The sequence below is a fragment of the Labrus mixtus genome, chromosome 1 (assembly GCF_963584025.1).
Source record: "Labrus mixtus chromosome 1, fLabMix1.1, whole genome shotgun sequence".
Taxonomy (NCBI): Eukaryota; Metazoa; Chordata; class Actinopteri; order Labriformes; family Labridae; genus Labrus; species Labrus mixtus.
In genome coordinates this window covers 22789519-22809878 of record NC_083612.1, presented here as the reverse complement: position 1 = coordinate 22809878, position 20360 = coordinate 22789519, and the positions used below count along the sequence as shown (strand labels likewise).

Below are 20360 nucleotides of genomic sequence, written 5' to 3'. Positions count from 1 at the left end.
AATTATTAAAACAACTGACCAAAAGTAATCGTAATATCAAAGTCCGTCCAACATTTTTATGCCTATTATTGCATGACAATCTTGATAATACATCTAGGCCTGTCAATTTAATGTTGCATGGTAAAGTTACTTTACCTACATCAGTGTATCTTAATCTATAGTGATATATAATATTTTATATATTATTATTATTTGTTTATTTAACAGGGACACATGCAGTAAACATTGCTTCATATGTTAAGTACAAAGTAGATCTCATGCATAAATGTTTCTAGCCTTGGCTAATTTGTAACCCCCGTCCCTGATTTTAAGATTTTATTAATTAAATATTGTTTTTCCAAATCTGTAGATTTACAAGTAACAACATTTATCAAATAAATGCAATGAAGTACAAAGATTGTTTTCTCATATGAACTTTTACTGAGATAACAAGAATGATAAAACTCCCAATTGTCTACCACTCGATTAAATGTAGTTTATAAGGAAGCAGAGATTAGAAAGCACACTAAAATAAAATCTGTATTAAACAAGTACATGTTCTAAAATTAAACTAAAATACAATAAGCTATGAGGTAGATATGATTTCAAAAAGTTTAGTTTAAACATTAACAGAAAAATAAATCTACAAGACCATTTTTGTGAGGTATAGATGTTAGAATGATTGAAATCCCCTGGAAGAATAGGATTCTGCAGTGACTCAATATGTCCACTTGAGGGCAATGTTACCCAGCAGAAACGACATCATCCTTCTAGCTGCAATCGGTTCTTTCGCTCCACTCATATTTATGTGCCAGTGATCTTCATCCTGTGTGCTATTGAGACTTCTCCTGATTATCTGAACATAAAGCGGAATGGTTGCTGTGGTTCTTTTGTGCATTATGCAGAACTTTCACGATTGCTGTTGTTTTTACATTTCTTTAGTAATATATTTAATTGATTCAATGATTGTTATCAAATGCCAATGACATCCCTATCTGCATGTAGGTCAAATTTAAACTTTTTTTAAATGCAATGGTTATGATTAGTGTTTCAAGACATGAAATGCTGAATTTTTCCCCAAACCACTTCAGAAAATTGTCAGTAATTTTGGTTTCTTATTTGCCCAAGCACATGTTTACCCCCAGCCTCCCACCAGATGGAGACATCCTTAAGATTTTATTCAACATTTACAGTGTCAGCAGGTTAGACACGAAATGAATCCAGCATTAAATGAGGAGAGCACCTTGCACTGTACACTGTTATCTTCCCTTGTAGGTAAAAGTGTATTTTCTGTCCTTTTTTTTATATGTGTGTATACTGTCTTTGCCACATTAAGCAAAGATAGATGCCATGAATTTTCTCACTTTCGGAGTCATACAAGTTGACAGAAACAGCAAACTTACCGTCAGTCTGTAGAAGGCACAACTACCTGAAACAGCATCACACAACAGGGCCTGGAAGTCCATGAAACAGTTTTTCTGCAGCATGACAGGTACCTCACTGGCACCTCTACACAGTGACAGAGCGAGACATGCATTAGTCTCACACATGAGACTGCCAATGGGTGGACGAGATATGGACACTACCAACAAACCTGCCAGTTATGGTAGGGAAAAATGACATTTGAAAACACAACGTTAAAAAACAATCATGATTTGTGACAGACATTTTGTCTGTAATTTCCACAGTTTATTCAGCAGCTTGTTATGTGCATTTTTTTTTCTTTCGTTTGAAAAAGAAATGAAAGAAAGAAATTAATGACAGTATAATAGTGATGAAAGGGGGGGGGGGAGAAATTGAGCAGAGCTGAAAGAAGCATTAAAAATAAAAGAGCAGCACAAAAAAAGAATAAGGGAAAAACTGATAAGAGAGAAGTGTTTCTGACTGTAATGCTGAGTGACGTTTCACAGCTTAACTTGAAGGTTGAACAGGCTTGTTTCACCCCCATTTTACAGTATAGACTGTATGGATGCACTTACTATTATTTTCATTTATATCACATCTGCATTCATGTATTTGACATTAAGCTAGCATGAAGCTCACACAGTAGAACTCAAGTACATTTCTCGGCTACTGCTTTTCACTGCACAGCGTTGATAGTTGAGGGTTAATAGTTTGAGAGACAACAGACAGCTGTAATGATATAATGATGTGAAGCAGTAGAACTAAACCACGAGACGTAACATTTCATTAATCACAGTAATCATTTTTGACAGTGTGGGCTGTACGCCTTGTGTGCTGTCTCTCACTGTGCTTCGTATCTTAGTATTTCTTAGCTTTCCTCTTAAAGAGCATTTCTTAGGTTAATGTACTGTATCTTAAATAAATAGAATTAAAGAGAAAAAGAGAAAAAAACCCTCTAATCTTATCTCTATGTAGTACTCTCTATGTCAAAAGAAACAAGATTGATCAAGTACATTATGTTTTTATACACTGTGTCATCTGAGATAATTATCAAGATGTCATAAAACAATATTTTAATGTAAAAAAAAAAAAACACAATACATCCATAGCAGTACTCACTAATCAGAAAATATATAGAATCCTCTGCTCTCCTCTTGTTATGTCTGTGATTCAGGTTATAACGGATGGTTTCTGAGTTTCTTTGGTGGAAGTGCTTCTACTTTATGACTGAGAGAAGATCAATAGGGTGCGAGACAGCAACTGGATCTTCACTGGTGAGACAGCCATTATGAACAGTGATCCTCAAAGCTTCACAAACACATCAAACACATTTTTTCTGTAAAATCCCCGGTTGAGACACCCAACACACACACACACACACACACACACACACACACACACACACACACACACACACACACACACACCCAACCTTTAATTTACCTCTGAAGCCGGTAAATAAAACTATATAATATAATCTAACTGAATAAGACGTTATTTTTAATACTCTTAAGGGCCACCGAGCTATGATGGAAAATGTTGTTTGACTCAGAGGCACATTCTTTTTTTGTTTTGTCTTGTTTTTTTTTCCTAGGTGGTGTGGTATGACAACATTGTGAGCAAACACTTTATGCGACGAATGCTGGAAACAACTTGAGAACTGGGTACAATTTTTTCTTAACTTTAGTTTTTCAGGTGGATGGTGGAATATGATTTCTTTGATTTCTCTCGCTAAGAGACAGAGGGAAAAAAGAAGATTGTCCCAAGTGTCTGTCGAAAAACAGACACAATTAGACTGAGATCCAAAAATATCAAAAATATTTGCATATAATATCTTGGGGAATAGAATAATATTCATATCTTAGAAAACACTGCAGTGACTAAAAAGTCAACCATGAGATCTGTTTTTTTTGTGTGTAAAATTCAAGTGCAAGTAATGTAATATTTATAGCATTTGAATTTTCTTTTATTATTTCAGAGTCAACATTATGGTGTTTTGGAAAGGAGAGGAAAGTAAAGTGATTTTCAAAAGAGAGATAAGGCGCAAGAAATGCTAACCTGGAACAGCATCACACATCATGGGTTTAGTACAGCCACGACTACAGTTGGGGTAAATAACGACGGGGAGCTCATCTGTCTGTTCCTCTCGCTTGTCTCGTTTCTCTCACTGATGTGTGTGAAGGAATCAGAGCGGATATAACTCTTTTTTCTTGTTGTCAGCAGTTAACTGCCTAAACTACAGCTCATTGTGTCAGTGTGTGTGTGTGTGTGTGTGTGTGTGTGTGTGTGTGTGTGTGTGTGTGTGTGTGTGTGTGTGTGTGTTTATGTGTTTGTGTGTGTGTGTGTGACTGCAGTAAGAGTGTGTGTGAGAGTTTGTGCTTTAAAGATAGTGGGTTTAATTAAAGATGAAAGAGCTGATTATTAATTGATGGAAGGTGGACTGTTCCATGATGCTGAAATATAGGGGTGTTGACTTTTTTTCTTGTAAAAACAAGTAGAATAAGTCAAATTTTAGGAGTAAACTAGAGCAGCATCTTGTAAAAATAACTGCCTTTTGTGCTTTCCATTAATGGTGAATGTTCAAACTTCTGTATATAATCTAGAATAAAGAAATGTAATCATTCATATATTATACATAGAAGTAGAAACAGAGAATATGTTTTTCCGGTGTGGTTGCGGAGAATCAAATACACACATTTCCCTGAAAGGCGATATATTTCAATTATTTAAAAGTGCAAATGTTGTGTTGTCATGTCTTATTTTCTCCTAGTGTGTTGTAGCAGATTTGTATACATGTGGAGAGAGCGAGACAATCACCCTGTTTTATTTTTGTTGTCTTGCATCTCTCAGCTGGTCCCGCTCAGTTCATTTCATCTCAAAGTGGCACAGGGGCTTCAGAGAGTCTCCTCCATGAAAAATGGAGCAGCACAAGCTTTTTCGACATCACACTTTGTGTTACCAGGAGATTAGAAAGTGAAGGTGGAGCACTCTGGAGAAAAACACTCTTGCTCTGGGCATCTGCAGTCTTCACGGGAACCACACAACTCTCAGAATAGAGGGGGAATTATCTTTTTTTCCAAGGCGCTGAGAATGAAGATTAAACACATGGTTCACTGTAGAAGCAGTGGCACAGTTAAAATGATCCCTCTAAGAGCTCAGGTGTAACACAACAGGGTTTAGATGAGAAGTATGACTTTTTAATGCAAGTGAAAAGCTGGGACAAGAGTTGTCATGTTATATTTATTCATTCTCTCATTATATCTTTAATATGTCTTTGATAGAACAGTACACGCCTCTTCATAAAATAAAACAGGATCATATTAAATTAAACAGAATTAAATTAACAAAATCTACTGAACATAAATATTAATTTCAAATTAAATGGACGAAGAACACATAGATAAGTGCAAAAATACAAATGCATACAAGTCAAATAAATAAAAACATAAAATGTATTCCTGTAGGGATTATATAGCTGTCTCACTGTTATGCATGTAACATAAAAAAAAAAAATTCTTAAAAGGGGGAAGAAAGCTAAATCTGCAGGGCCAGCGGTACACTGTTGGCTTTCAGGAGCACTTTTGTTTTCACTCTAAGTTGTGTAGCGTGGTTAAGGGTCACACATGCACCAGGTTACAATAGGAGGTAGGAAGGAGGAGGCTGTGGAGAGATGGCTAGGGAGGTCTCAGGGTTCCAGGCAAGGAGGTCACAGTACGGAGTCCCGGCAGAGGACGATCTCCAGCTCAGTGCGGTACAGTTTCCCTCCGTCAGACAGAGCCATGATGCTCTTCTTGTGGTCCACCAACCCTGTTGAGTCGACGTCCTGACAGAAACAACACAGGAGACACACATATGTCTATAAAGTGCTCTGTGGATGGTGAAAACATACAGTATACTGCAGAGGCATCTCAGGCAGCTGTTCCATCTCTGCTCTATATTTGGCAGGTGGGAAAGTAACCTTGAACTGATCAATCAATAGACTAACTATTCATTACCAATTTGTTCTTGTCACAGAGGTCCTTCAGCAAAGCATCCAGCTCCTGTTCATCAATGTACCCGTTACCATCCTAGAGAGAGAGGGAGACAACATAAGGTTGGAAATATAGTATGCAATGTGAAAACAAGGCTAGAGATTCTGCAACCACGCTAACAACCTTTACAATGTCAGGTTTCAGTGTTTACACAAAAATGCCCAATTTTTCAGCACATGTGAAAGAAGGGCATGGATTATTTTTTATACAAATACTTATCTATTCAACTGCCAGCAATTTTCCTCAGACTTCACACTCAGGTGTAAGTTCATATTCTGTTCTGTCATATGGCTGTGTTCCAGGTTTTTATATAAATGTAGAGAATCTGAGTAATCTTATCGCAGATATGCGCCGATATTACTAGATTTATTCACGAGCAGTTTTCTTTCACCAGTGGAGGGCGCTATATGGATTAGAACAAGCATGATCACTCTCCGGAGTGTCAAGCAGTGATGCACGTCCATGCTCAGATACTTTCCAGTTCAGTGACCATCTTGTCTTGTCTATCTTTTCCACAAGTGTATTTGGGTTTCATCTGCATTTGAGGGATCAACGCAATAAATGTGTATATCTATATTTTGATCTATCTCTACAGATTGAAAATAGATCTAAGAAAGATATCGCCCAATATATCGGTATCAATTTTTTTCCCCTCCCCAATATTGATATCGGCGTCGGCCCCAAAAGTCCTGTATCGGTCGGGCCCTAGTTTTGTCCATATCACTATTAGACTTAGGAGCTACAACCTGAAACACAACAGTAGCTTCCCACCCTAAATAGAAAACATCCATGGTGTCAGTATGGTAAATTACATCTTGTTGCTAGCAAAGATTCAAACTCAGCATAATTCAGGTACTCGTTGGGACAGCCGTAAATATTATATTTAAACATATAAGTGCAAGTATAAGAATCAGTGTCTAATCAGTTATACAGTCTGTAGAAAATAATAATTTCATGCTTAACATGTTCTGTAAAGATAAAGCAAAATAAAAGCAAACAAAGAAAAGCGTGCTGTTTTCACCTTATCATAGTAGGTGAAGAGGGAGTCAAATTCTTTCACAGTGAGCCTGATACCCTGTGTGAAAGAAAGAGGCAGAGGGAAAATTGTTAGAAACTGCAAGATATTTCTAGAGAGCATTAAAAGCCCCACCAGATCCAGAACTGATATTAATCCACGCAGATTATGATAACTGGGACTAGAGTTGGGTTAATCCTGACCGGACAGACTAATCCTCTGTCCCAAAGGAATTGTGGGTCTGTTCACTGAGGCTACTGTGTCCATATGAGAACACGCATGACAAGAAACATGCGGGATGTATGAGCAGATTACGGGGCAACAAATGTTGAACTCTAAAGCTTCCAAATGTAAAACATTGTGGCTATGAGATTCATAAATGCCTACGAGCTAAGAATATACCAATATGTGGATTTTTGCGATAAACTACTTCTTAAAGTGACAAACCCACAGGACATGACTTTGAACTATCAAATATCAAATTAATTTTTCTATAGAAATTAAAAGCTGTTTGTAAACCAGAGGACCTATCCTGTTTTGACTTTAAAAGGATGTAATATTTAATTCCTGAAGGACTTTACATAAGTAAAAGCACATTAGTTCCACTGTCCCGTATGTCCATTCAGTATGATAACCGTCTAGTGATACAATAATGTAATAATCTGTGTCGTGTGACATCTTTGTTTCAGAGTTAGAGGTCCTCAATTTAAGCTCATTCCTACCTCAAACTTCATCAGGAAATTTTCCTGGACAGGCAAGAGCCTGTGGTGAAAAAGGAGGTTTCATCTTGTTAGAGTCTTTTAAAATTTAAAGATTTCAAATGTACAAACAGATCATATAACACACTCACCTCGCCATCTCAGAGAGGCCCAGTTTACCATCTCCATTAAGATCAAACATCCTCAGCTGCATGAAGAGAAGATTAGCAGAGAATTTATCAGAGAAACCACAGCAAAAAAAAAGTATTTGAATACTTTTATTAATGGTCCCATTCACACATATTATATGTTAAAATATTCAGTTACAAGGCAGCAATGATGCTGGTGCAGCACTACAGGTACGCTTGAGGGGAAACTCAATTTACTATAAATTGAAACCTTTGGGGGTGTAAGTTACTTTATTTAGAAATGTATGGACATTGTTGATGTGATGTGCTATGTTTGTGGAAACCGTTTCAAACTTTTTGCATAGAGTTACCTTTACGAGTTTCCTTACTCTTGTCAGTGTTTATAGTAATATAGATAATAAAAGCGTTTGGGTTTCTGATCAAACTCTTGACAAAATGAAAAAATTACTCTATACCCGAAGATACTCACAATTGTCTTTGTGTACTCATTGAGCTTCTTGTCATCATAGTTTCTGTTTGCCTTCTTCAGCAGGTCTGAAAGGAAACCCTGGGTAGAGAAGGAAAAACGTCATGACATGAAGCATTGTGATTGAAAGTTAATAGTCACAGTGAAATATGTTTTATATATATAATATATTAATATTTTTTAGTTTAATATATTTGTTTCTCCTGTGAGAAGCTTTGAAACAGAGAGCCAAATACACATGCAGGATCAAAGTCTCTGTCTTAGGTGAGTACGTAAGGACCAATTTCAGCATAACACAGAAGCTAATCGTCTTCTCAAACAAGATCCAGCAGATTCTTTACCAAATAAAAATACACATTCATATATCATCTTTTTATCTCCATTCCTTTTAGTTTTGATATACACCCATATGTTATGACACAGAACATGTGTGCATTGATAACATCCAACTAAAACGACAGAGTCTTAAAATGTTAGTGCCTGGCTACAGATTGTTGATTACTATGTGTATGAGTACTATTAATACTTCATAGGTCAGCTGTGGAACAGAGTGAGCATGATTTCCTAAATGACAGAAACCTCAGTGCTGTACTGCTGTCAGAGCAGCTGTGTTGTTGGCATGTAGTTCAAATGATTCTGCATCAATTAATCAGCACATTGCAGAGTTTGACATATGTGTTTTACCTTCAGCTCATTCGACTCAATGTATCCACTCCGGTCAGAGTCATATCTCCTCCAGGCCTGCAGGAGAAGAGGGATGCTGTTACAGTACAGGAAATGTGCAATACCTTCACCACATTATCATACATAATATACTATACCTGTCATGTGGAAAAAAATAAAACCAAGAGAAATGACAGTGGTACGAGGGTTTCATCTGATATTGTTTAAATATAGTTTGTCAAGCTCTTATCAAAGATGGATACCTAAGCCCCCTCCAGCACTCACTACCTTCCTCTAGCAGAAAGCTGTGCTCCATTTATAATGTATGGCTGTCTGAGAATAGCTTTAAACTTACAGAGAAGCCCGAACATCACACCACTGAAAACCCTCCTCGGGCTTGGGTTCAGGAGGGTTTTCAGCAAATGTGGGTATGTTACTAGGAATCACAGAGCACCAGATGTGTGACACTTCACTATTTTTCCTCTAATTATTTCAGCATACGCAACCAAGGAAGGAGTGTGGCTTTTTCACAGAAGTGTCAAATATGTATGCTGCTGTTTGCATGCTGGTAAGTTTAGTTTAAAAGGTTAGTCCTGCTATGTGTAGTTTACAGTAGGCTGTAATTATCTGTTAATTTATAAACTGTGAATCCAGTTTGTTTAAGTTGTTTATTGGACTTTTTCATTTTAATTTCTCTTCATGCCATCAGGCATGACTCTGAACAATAAAAGCATGCAGTGCATTTCTGCTGTTTGAGTTTTAGACACGAGATCCAATCTGTAAATGAACAATTTACACCCTCACTGGAATTTTTCTACACGAACAAGTCGTCCTAACTTAGTTGGGAAACAGAAGGAATTGTGCGGCAGCTGAACATGTGTCCCATAGGAGGAACTGTGGTGGTAGTGCTTGAGGCATAGAGATGACTAAGCTCAGTGAAATACAGCAGTTGGTGAAAAACTTCTTAAATTAGAGAGAGAAAAAGAAGACGTCTAGTTTGATATGATACCATATGATACAGATACGATATGATACAATAAGACAGTTCAATACCATGTGATCGATGCGTTTTGATGCAATACAGTACAATACCATACGATTCAATACCATACCATATTCAATGTAACAATGAGTACACATTGCATGACATGAGACAAAATTAAAGTGAGGGACACAGATGAATGTAAACAAACTTACTGCCATGAATTCAGCGCTGGATCCGACAAATTCTCTAAAGCAAAGCAGGAAGTTTTCCTCTGTGGGCAAAAGCTGAGCCAGCTACACAGTGGAAGATATTCAATCAATCAATCCATCTTTATTTGCATAGCACCAATTCAAAACAAATGTTATCTCAAGACACTTTACAATAAAAGCGGTTCTATAACTACAAACAAAGGAAAGATTTCAAATGTAAACTCTGCATAACCATAGGTACATTTTCAAGATGATCCAAAATGAGGATAAAGAAAAAAAATAATACAACAGGTTACTGAGAAGGCTTTTGATGTACAGTGTCTCTACAGAATGATCTGGAAGTAACTTATTTCAAATGGTTTTCTCACCTCTGACATCTCAATTCTCCCATCAGCGTTTTTGTCAAATTTAGCCATGAACTCCCTCATCTTCTCTGTGAACGCAGCATGTGAAGGCTCCTGCAACCACATTCAGTCACAGATGAAAAAGAGGTATGATAATAGAGCTTTATTTACATACATATATTTCAAGATAAACCTAAATGTAATACAGCTTTAAACTCATACAAATACACAAGTTGAAACCTAATTTAAATATGCCAACAAAGCCAACTCATTTTCCCAGAAATAATTTAAATATTGGCAGAAATTAATTTTTCAATGAAACTGAATGACTATAAGGTTAAGGATAAGGTTTCCAATTGGAAAAACATGATTGGAATTTTTTTTTTTTTTTTTGGTAAGTGTTTCGTATTTATTAAATATTTCTTTATGTTCAGGCCCTGCAGATAACATAAGCTTGATAAATGTCTCATCTTTTATATTTCCTATCAACAAGATATTTTGCTGAATAAATTAATGGTATGTAAATTTAATTTCCAGTGGAAAGCATTGCCTTGGTAGTTTTGATGAATTTGTCCTTGTTTCATTTTCTTAAATAACAGACTGAAAGTGGACTGAAGTCGAAACTCAAACAGTAAAAAAGAACAGGTATGAATTAAACACAGGTATGTCACTTTGAATAAAATAAAGTAAGAAACATGAAGCTCACCGCGCCAGCTCCTCGCCTGGTGCTCTCCAGCTCTCTGAAGAAGTTCTCCAGCTCCTTCCCTTCAATGTAACCGTTTCCTGTGGGGCACCAATGAAGCTTTTAAGTGACCTGAAGCTTTGTGACTGTTCAAAAGATTAGATTTAGTTAAAAGATTGAAAATCACAGTGGGTTTACATTTTGGAACAGTTGCCTATAATCCACAGTTCAAAACCAGTCTGTAGTTTTCTGTAATATGGCCCAATAGTGCACATTACGAGCTGCTTCCCTTGACTGTATACACTATTTGTATATGCTTACAACTGTACTTGAATGAGTATTTGGTCAAAACAGAAGTCTGGGTCCTCAATATTTCTGTCTAGAGTAAAGCGTGGAGTGCTACAACAGCAGGATATCAGATTATCACATGCCCTATATCATCTACACAAAACTGAAAACTTTTAATTGAAAACTCACTTTGATGAACTGGAGGAACACAACACAAAAACAAGTTCTTATCTAGAGATTACGGTCTATCCTCTTCCATATATCTCAGCCAAGTTGGCAATAAGCAGTGGCAGTGATTGTGGAGATTCAGTGATGCGCTGCAGCAGAAGAAAACAAAACACACAGCCCAGCAGTGCAGTTGGAGTGTAAGCAGTATAATGAGGCTTTTCTAGCCTAAGAGGGTGAAAGTGGGCAGATTGATGCTTATTGGGGCATTCTGTCCCTGTGTTTAGATTTGAACTTCTTGGACAGCCACATGAACAGAGATGTTTTGATATAATCATTTACTGAGTTGGAGGAAACATATAGCACACTCAGTACTCTCTTTTTAATCAAAAGAACGAGTCCCATCTGTCTACAGTCCCAGTGGGGATTGGGGGGGTTGTGTATTTTATCATAAAGAAACTAGACCATAACCAAATTGTTATTTTTATTCTGAATAACACACTCACATTCATAGCATAAAGTGCATACATTCAGCCCCTCTTCATCTCTTAATCTCTTATCCTCTCCTCGTCTTTACAGCCTGATCATGTCCTCCCGCCTCCCTGCTTCTCCTCATCTCCCTGCACAGATTGATTTGATCACTGCATGTCATAGGTGCTCCATGTCACCATCTGTGCTTGGGTTGAGCTTGTTGTTTAGATATTAACAAATCAGTGTACTAACACAAAGCTATGTGTGTGGAAACAAGGACCTCAATATGACTGTACAATCAGCTTTAGTTTCATTTTTCTGAAACTGCAAATAATATATTATCATTGGTGAGCAATCAAACTGAGTAATGGCTTGATTATCCCTGAACAGCTGTTCAATCAAATTCTGTATAAAGTGTTCCTTTGAAAAACTGTAAGAAATGAAATCAGCAAAAAACAAGGTAAGGCTTTAAATGTATATCATGTTTCATAAGATGGACATTATTGTTTGCAGGTGTTTATCGTCTACCATGTTCTCCTGCTTAGATTAGCATATAAGCAATATTAACAATTGGTAATTATTACTAAATGCAAACTGCAGCACAAGGATGATGGTAATATAATCAGCTTTTAGACATTTGGTCAAAAGTATTAGTCTGATGATCCAATATATGGAAAGTTTGGAGATTACCAAACTTGTTGGAGACAAGAACATGGAATCCATTTATTAGTCATCAAGTTATCAACTAACAACCTCTAGGTGGTGCCAGACAAAAGTCTGGGGATAATCAAAGTCAATAGTATTTTTCTTCTCGGGAACACTCATTTTTGGATAAAATCTCATGCCAATCCGTCCCAATTGTTTTTTTAGATATCATCGTCTTGGCTAAAGTATTGATATTACCAATACTGATCGCTGCATGTGAGTTGCTTATTGGCTCCAAACAGCTTACTCTGTACAGTGGGGTACAGGAAGATTGAGCGTATCAAAATAATATCTAAACTGACTTTTGCTTCCTATAGCTGACCTTTCCAGCTGACAAAGACAAGTTCACTGTTTTGGATTCTACAATTATTCCAATCTCCAGAGCTGAAACAGATGATTAAATACAGTACAGCGTGGTCACTAAAGCAATAACCAGATAATGTAGTCCATGTTATTCATAGTTAAAATAACAAAGAGTAAGGTGTTTTACCTGCCCTTTTGTAAAGTGTGTTGAGATAACACTTGTAAAGAATTGGTGCTATACAAATAAAGATTGATATTGTGGAGTATAAGTGTGTTCAAATCTTGGAATGTGCAATAAAGTCCCACAACAATGTTCTCAGTTCATTGGGGCTTGCTCTCAGAGTCTAACAGCATTACAAATCTCAGCTGCCACATTGAGCGCACCGCTGCACACTGGGCAGATGCAGCCTTCTTCTTCCAAAAACATTTTCTAACACCACTCAACTGCTGATCGCTCCCTGGCATGTTGAAAACAATCCAGCTGCCACACTCATAATGACTGGACACAACAAATATAATCATGCCAAAAACACGTGACTCGTCTCGCGTCAAGAAAAGCCCTCAAGGGATCATATTGATGCTGGAAATCTTCCGTAAGATTATATCTTGTTCCAACTGTCCTATTTCCCCTGCAGCCAACGAGAGCCCTGCTTCAGTCAGTCACTGCTGTTCTGCAGATGTGGTCAAGACAACAACCTGTTGCAGCCTTGATGCATCAATCCATCCCCAACACATCCCCAGAAATAGACTGTTTTACACTGAGTGGACAGAAGACTGGGATACTCTGAGTCTGACTATTTCTGTGGGGAGAAACTTTTTTTTTCCAGTCAGACATCTCCTCTAAGCACAGCTCATTCATTAATGATGTTATAAAGTACTTCTCAAATGAAAGAAAGAAGACAATCAAATGCAAAACCATGCTCAACACCAAAAGTTGTGATTAGTGTTTTAGAAACTGAGCCAAGTAGCCCAAGCTGCAATCTCTGGGACTGAAGGATCAAGACACTGTTGACATGCTAAAAACCGCAGCTCCTTAAGTGGCCACAAGTAAATCCTGATTAGGCCCGATGTGAAAATAGGAAACTTCACAGCAAAACAATAAACAGGTTTGCATTCCAGTGCAAAAAAAAACTACAAAATAAAACAGCAGGACATACATGTGATACAGGGTAGATATTGGCTTTTCCTCAAAGAAAACTACTCATAGCTCTTTTTTTAGGACTGAGAATTGCTTTCAAGTTTGTTGCTCTCCACGAGCTCTCTTAGCTTCTTTAGTCTTTTAAATAAACAGGTCTGGTCACCACTGAAAAAAGGATGTCAAAGAATGCATGTGTTGTGTCCTCTGACTGGGATTTGTTTTGTGTTGCAGGTCTGCCACACCCTCTTGCTCCATATTGCCTCACCTCTCACAGGGGCTGGAGATAATCATCCCATGACAGTGCTTCAGACTCTCATTCTGCCCTGATGTCAAACTGAATGCTGCTTTTTGTATGTCTTCAGTGTAAGATATAACCTAAGCAGTGTGTTTTGATGAAGCTTCAACAAGCAGTTCATTGATGTAAGCATGGGGGTTTATCTGCCTTTATTGTTTAAAAAAGCTTTCTTCTGATTTTTTGCAATTCAGAGAGGTTAGTATGAGATGGTTGTTTTATTTCAAGTTAGCCTAGGGGATTTGATTATTCATGTGGCCTTGTGCAAACCCTGAAGTCTTTCCTGCCAGTTTGGTGTTTTCTTTTCTTTATTTTTGTTTGTTCATTTTCTTTCTTTTTTTTTGTGAACAATTTTTATTCAACATATGTCTGTGTAGACTTGTTTTTGTAAACATACAAGCAATAACTAACAGTAGGTTCAGCATGTTGAGCGTGGATGCAGAGAGCAGGCAGAACTTGACCTTGAGTGTTCTCAGAGCCTCTTATTAGAAATTATACACATGGAAATATTATGATTATATAAAAGGTATTCCATGACAGAAGATGAAGGCAAAGCTCTAAATGTGAAAACTTGAGCGGAAGTTGTATCTTTTCTTCAAAGTTTTTGGCCCTAAAAACCAACAGAGTTGTTGTTTATGTAATCCAGTCCATGATCTGGCCCTCTAGGTAAGGAAGTAATTATCTCTGGTTTCTTCACCCTCATTAGTGTGCAGCCCTTGAGCAGAGCACTTAAACTGAATATCTCCGAGAGCTCCTTGAAGATGTGACTTGAAAAAATATTGCAGTCTCAGAGGGCGGAGCAGTTTGTTATTAATTAAGCACTGATTAGTTTGTCTACTTTTTTTTCTTCATCAGCGTGTGAGACTAAATTTGTTATTTGTTCAGATCATTCGCTCTGTTGCCCATTAAATGACAGCTTAATAGTCAAATTTCCTCAGAACTAGTAAGAGTTATGATGTCTTGCCCGTGACAGAATTTTTTATACTTGCTTTTCAAAAAAACTCATCAGAAAGATTAATAGGACGACCATCTTTTGATCTACAACTACCAAATTAATGTGAGGGGTAAGGTTTAGATGCTTAGTCTCAAGAAATACTTGGACAATAAAACTTTGGATGTGATAAAATGAAAAGAACATTAACGGAAACAAGGGGTCTGCAGTTAGGCTGTCTTATAAACATGTGGGAGAACACAGCAGCGTTTGGCTGTATTGTTAAATAAAGTCAATTTTACATGGTTTTGAAAGGGTTTATCAAAGGATGTACGAGCTTTCAGTTTGTACAAGAGGTACAATTGATTTGCTCATATTCAGATGGGCGCTACAACAGTTATAGTAATTTCAAAACAATAGTTTTAAAGTGCACTCAATTACAGCAAGACCACAACTATCAAATTATTTGTACTTGTGTCTAATATTCAGTGATTTTTTTCACTTATTTCAAGTGTTTCCATTTTTTTATGACTTCAGCCCTCTCTAAATTAAATTTGTTTGCCCTTCTGTTTAACCTTTGAACAGCTAGAATTTATATTTTGATTAAGAATATAGTCATTAACAGTTTATAAAAAAAGATCCAATGTTATCGCAAACAGTAAGAGTCAAAGAAATTCAAGTTTATACCATAAAACAAAACAAACAAATCCAATAAGACAGCTGATGTAGTTAAATTCACTGTAAGCTCTGGGATCTGGCATTGAGCCCTCACTCTAACCCAAAGCATGGGAGACACAATTTCCTCCATACCTTGTTCTTAACAATGGAGCAACTCAGGGCTTTGTTCTGAGCCTCCTGCTATTCTCCCTGTACACACTGAATGTAAACAATTTTAACTCCAGCAACATCATCAAGTTAGTGGTGATTCTAGAGTCCATTGGGGCCCAAGGCAAAACAAATCAATTGGGGGGCCTTTCAACCAGTGTTCAGAAGGGCAATGAGAGTGAATGCTGTCAGATGGGGCTCCCTTAGGAAGTTTTCCTACTGTCATTGAAATTTGCACATTATGGCTGGCTGCTTTAGTTTAAATTTTGTCAGGCCTCTGGGGCCCCTACTGGTCTGGGGCCCCAAGCAGTTGCCTGCCTTGCCTGTTGACAAGCAGCGCCTCTGCATCAAGTTTGATGACAACAATGATGTGGCCGGACCACAAACAAGAATTAAAAGTCTACCTGAAGAAGTTAGAGGGTCAGACATGTTGGTGTTCGAATGACAATCTTCTCCTGAATATAAGTCTTACAATGCAGCTTTTTGTTGACTCTATGTGAGATGTAGAGGGGAAACTACGGCCCCCTTCACAGACTGACACTATACTGTAGGTGGAGAGCTTCAGTTTGCTCAGTGTGCAGTTTAGATGTTAGAGACGCTTGAGTAAATTTCAGTTAACCCCTCACATAATGTGTAATCTCTAGTCCTGCAAATAACCTGAACATACAGCAGGCTGTGCTCTACCCAGAAAATAACGAGGCGCTGCAAAAACTAAATCTCGGAGAATCACGCTTTAGTCTGCCTATCAAACACAAACACACCAATCATGCGTAAAAATAGTCCTTTTCTGTTTAAACTCTTTAATACAGAAGTTAAAAGGTTTGTGTGTTTACATATCATTGTGGTTGTACATTATATGTGAAAAATAAACCCCTTGATTGATATTAACATCTCAGACGATGGAACCGATTTTTTTGTTTTTTCACTTATAAAAAAAGGAACTCATCAAAACTTATCATTTCAGCTCAAACGGATATAGATTGAACATCACAATATCATTCAAATAGTTGTAATTATGATTCAAGAAGCAGATGTTGTTCTGAGCATCTGGGATAATAATATATCTCTTTAAATCCAGAGGCTCTGGAAAAGCTGCTGGTGAGAACTTTTTATTTTAATACTTTAATTCCGTTTTATGCATTTATTGTCTTTTTTCAGTAGCTGTACATGGTTTGATCTCCCCTCCTCCTATATACACACACACTCCCCATCCATCCAGTTAATTCCCAGTAAGCTCCCAGATTGAGAAGCTCCTCCCAGTAAACTCCAGTAGAAATCACCACTCTCCTCTCTCCTTCTCACTCTCCTCCATGCCTCTCCCTCCCTCTCTCTCTCCCTCCCTCTCTCTCTCTCTTTCTCTCTCTCTCGCTCTCTCTCTCTTTCTCTTGTCCTCCCTCCTCTCTGCATCATTTAATCCCTCCCTCCCCCATAACATCTTCACCCTCTCATTCTTCTTCTCTTTCACACCCCCATCTCTCCTCTTTTCTCTCATCTTTTCCCCCACTCTATTTCCTCTCCATCTTTTCCAGCCTCCTCTCAATGACTCAAATCTGATGGAATCTCGTTGAATTTCTCTTTTTTTTTCTCAGTTTTTAAATAACAAGAAGTATCCCAGACATATTTATTTCCCAAAATAAATGATATAAAACAATTTTTAAAAAATTGTATTACTGACATGTCAATTATTACATGAGGGTTTACTGCAAAAACACAAAGCAGCCTACTTTTTAAAAAATCAAGTAAATCTGTAAGGCTGAATTAAAATAGCTACCAAAAAATGTGACATTCAGTTTGGAGCGAATGCATTGTTTTCTAGAAGCAATTGATATTACTATAAATGTTCAAGCTGCATTTTGTTTTAGAATAGATTCACACGATTATTGAAAGAATAATTTAACTTTATCTACAAACAGACAGATACAACATGTTTTATTTTTTAATAAAACATGTCTCTAACAGTATTACATTTAGCATCTAATAAACTCTAACTCTAATGAATTCCGCATTCCTTAGACTGGAAATTCTTTGCACACTGACCGTCTGCGTCAAAATGCTTCCAGATGTCGATGAACTGCGCTGCAGTGAGCTCGGCCAGGTGCAGGTGAGGCGGCTGCTGGGCTTGGGTTGCCATCTCTGCTGTTTCTCCGTCCTTTCAGTCGAGCGGAATAGTTGGGGGTAAACTTTTCCCGGTGTGGAGCTCCTTGGTACTGTGGTCTGCTCCTCGTCAGTTCAGGCTTTTAAACCCCCCGCGGCGTGCGCGCTTCTTCTGCCTGCCACACGGGGGCGTCCTTCAGCGTGAAGAGAGGCTGCATGCAGTAGACCAATTACAGTAGGAGGCTTGAGAAGGAGAGGGAGGAGTAGAAAGGCTCTCCTGGCCTTTACGTATGAGTTACTGTTAACTGTTGTCCATGTTGCATGCTTCACAGCGGGATCATTATACATCCTCCAATCCTGCTGCTCCAGTGAGAAGAAAATTACATCAAACTATTTATCCTTCAGCGCGCCCTGCTTAGATCTTATGGGATCGGCCACCCCTGTCTCTTCAAATAGTATAGCTCTGTGCATGGTGAATTATCAAATAAGCCTGAATACACTAACATCCCAGAGGCCACAACACCTCTGGAAGAAAACTCAGTAGAAATGTGCAGTCATGTGCATCTTATGATCACATTTATCTTCCAAATCACTTATGTTATTCACTCCTGCATGTACCTTATCAGATGTTAGACTCAGCCTTTAATTCTCAGCTTTTACTTTCAACCCTTCCATCCCTAAACCTTTTACACTCTTCATCATTCTTCCTTGCCCATGGAGGTCAGAGGGGCACTCAGTCTCCTTGGTCAATCGAACCTGTACTTGGCGTAAATCCAGCAGCAGCTTAAATGTTGAACAGCTATACTAAATCACCTCTACAGCTTTGTTCATTCTGCAGGGTGAGCCACTCGCTCATCCTATCTTTTTCTCATCTTCCGCTCCTGCTGTGGTGCGTCTCCCTCCCTGGTTTTTGTCCCCACAAGATGTTATAAAGTATGGTTTGGTGCTGAAGTAGGGGGAGGGGGCTCAGATGGAGAGAATGCTGAAAAAGAAGAATACACTATATCTTCTCCCTGCAGAGCTTTGTGTGGCTGATCAGAGAGGAAGAAAACAAAAAACAGAGAGAGAGAGAGTTAGAGAGGGCAGATAATAAGTGTGTGTGTGTGTGTGTGTGCGCGTGCGTGTGTAGAATAAGTGCTAATAAGTACTACTACAGCATGTGAATGCGGAAAGACAGAAAAGGGGGAGGGAGCGAGGGGGAGTTATTTATAGCAACTCCCATCATAAAGCCTAAACTGTATGAATAATAATTGGAGTTTATAGGATTTGTTTGCAGAGCTATGAGCGCTCTCTGCTCAACGTGTTGAAGTTAAAGTGATGGGATGAGTAACAGAGAGGCACAATGAAGGATTGAGAACAAAGATGTTAATGGATACCTGATAACCTCTCACAGTGGAAAGTTGTCAAGGGGAAATGAACATGCACACTCTCATGTACTTACATTTGATGCAGACACGTGCTGCACACACAGTCAGGCAGGTGTATGAACATTAAAATGCACATACATATATGAATTTAAAACAGAAGGAGACAGCTGTGATGTTAGATTTGCATGCAAGTCATTGTGCATTGCGTGGCTTGCAAATTATGGGTAATTATGAAATCCTATTAATGTTGTATTAAATATATCATTCAAATTGAGATGAGTTAAAACTGGCTTAAAGCTGATAATTAAAATGGAAAGAGAAAGCAGGATAAGGGGACGGTGCAGGCGAGCAGATATTAAGAGGCTTTTCAGTCACTTTTGATTTAATTTTCTGAAAGGCAGCGACAATTTCCCTCATCTCTGGTGTTAAGCAGAATTATCAAGGATCAAGTGCATAAATCCTGCACGCATTTATATATTGAAAGAACTGATTATTTTAATCATAATAATATACTAACCTTTTATCAGAGTGCAGACTTAATGAACATTGGCTGAATCTGGAGCTAAACACTGGAGACTTATTTGCTGCAAGTTGAGCTGTGGGTTAATGTGACTGTTGGATGACTTTAACACCAGTGTCTGTGGCTGTTCAAACATATCTGTCCTGCTTGAATCAATGAAAGCCATTTTTTCCAACACGTCTGTCCTATATCTGACTCTTTCTGTGCTACCCTGTCCATAAAGTAATCTCAAGTACAATCCAAGATTAAATAGTCTGAATTTGATTTTTAAATTGTTGTGGCCTTCTCTGTGTAAATGTTAAGATAATAGATATGTGTTCAAGCAATAATTTTGTCATGATTAAATAAATCCTTGAGCTTAAAGTGCCTATAAAAACTAAAGCTGATTTGTCAACCTCCTCTCTTTTCTTAAAGACAGTCACAGTGATCCAAAATAGATTTATTTTTAAAGAAATAACCCTTTATGGGTACGTTTGTGTGTGTGTGTGTGTGTGCGTGTGTGTGTGCGTGTGTGTTTCAGGACAGCAGCTGTCCGATGAGCCCCTCGCTCATGTTTGCGTGCAGCAGACTTTCCTCCAGCATGAGGCCATGGTTGAATCTATTTGTGCCTCATTCTCAATTCTGATCAATCTGCAG

The 20360-nt window shown here is 37.9% G+C and overlaps 1 protein-coding gene across 1 annotated transcript; it reads right to left on the bottom strand.

The window, feature by feature from the left end:
• Positions 1-4609: 4609 nt before the first annotated feature.
• On the bottom strand, positions 4610-17973 carry LOC132980016 (calretinin-like). Its single transcript, XM_061045879.1, has 11 exons — positions 17781-17973; positions 10650-10726; positions 9968-10057; positions 9603-9683; positions 8427-8483; positions 7746-7823; positions 7280-7335; positions 7152-7191; positions 6436-6489; positions 5379-5450; positions 4610-5206 (listed from the first exon to the last, which is right to left on the bottom strand). The coding sequence occupies exons 1-11, from the start codon at positions 17872-17874 to the stop codon at positions 5090-5092; spliced, it is 816 nt and encodes a 271-aa protein (XP_060901862.1). The 5' UTR covers positions 17875-17973; the 3' UTR covers positions 4610-5089.
• Positions 17974-20360: the final 2387 nt, after the last annotated feature.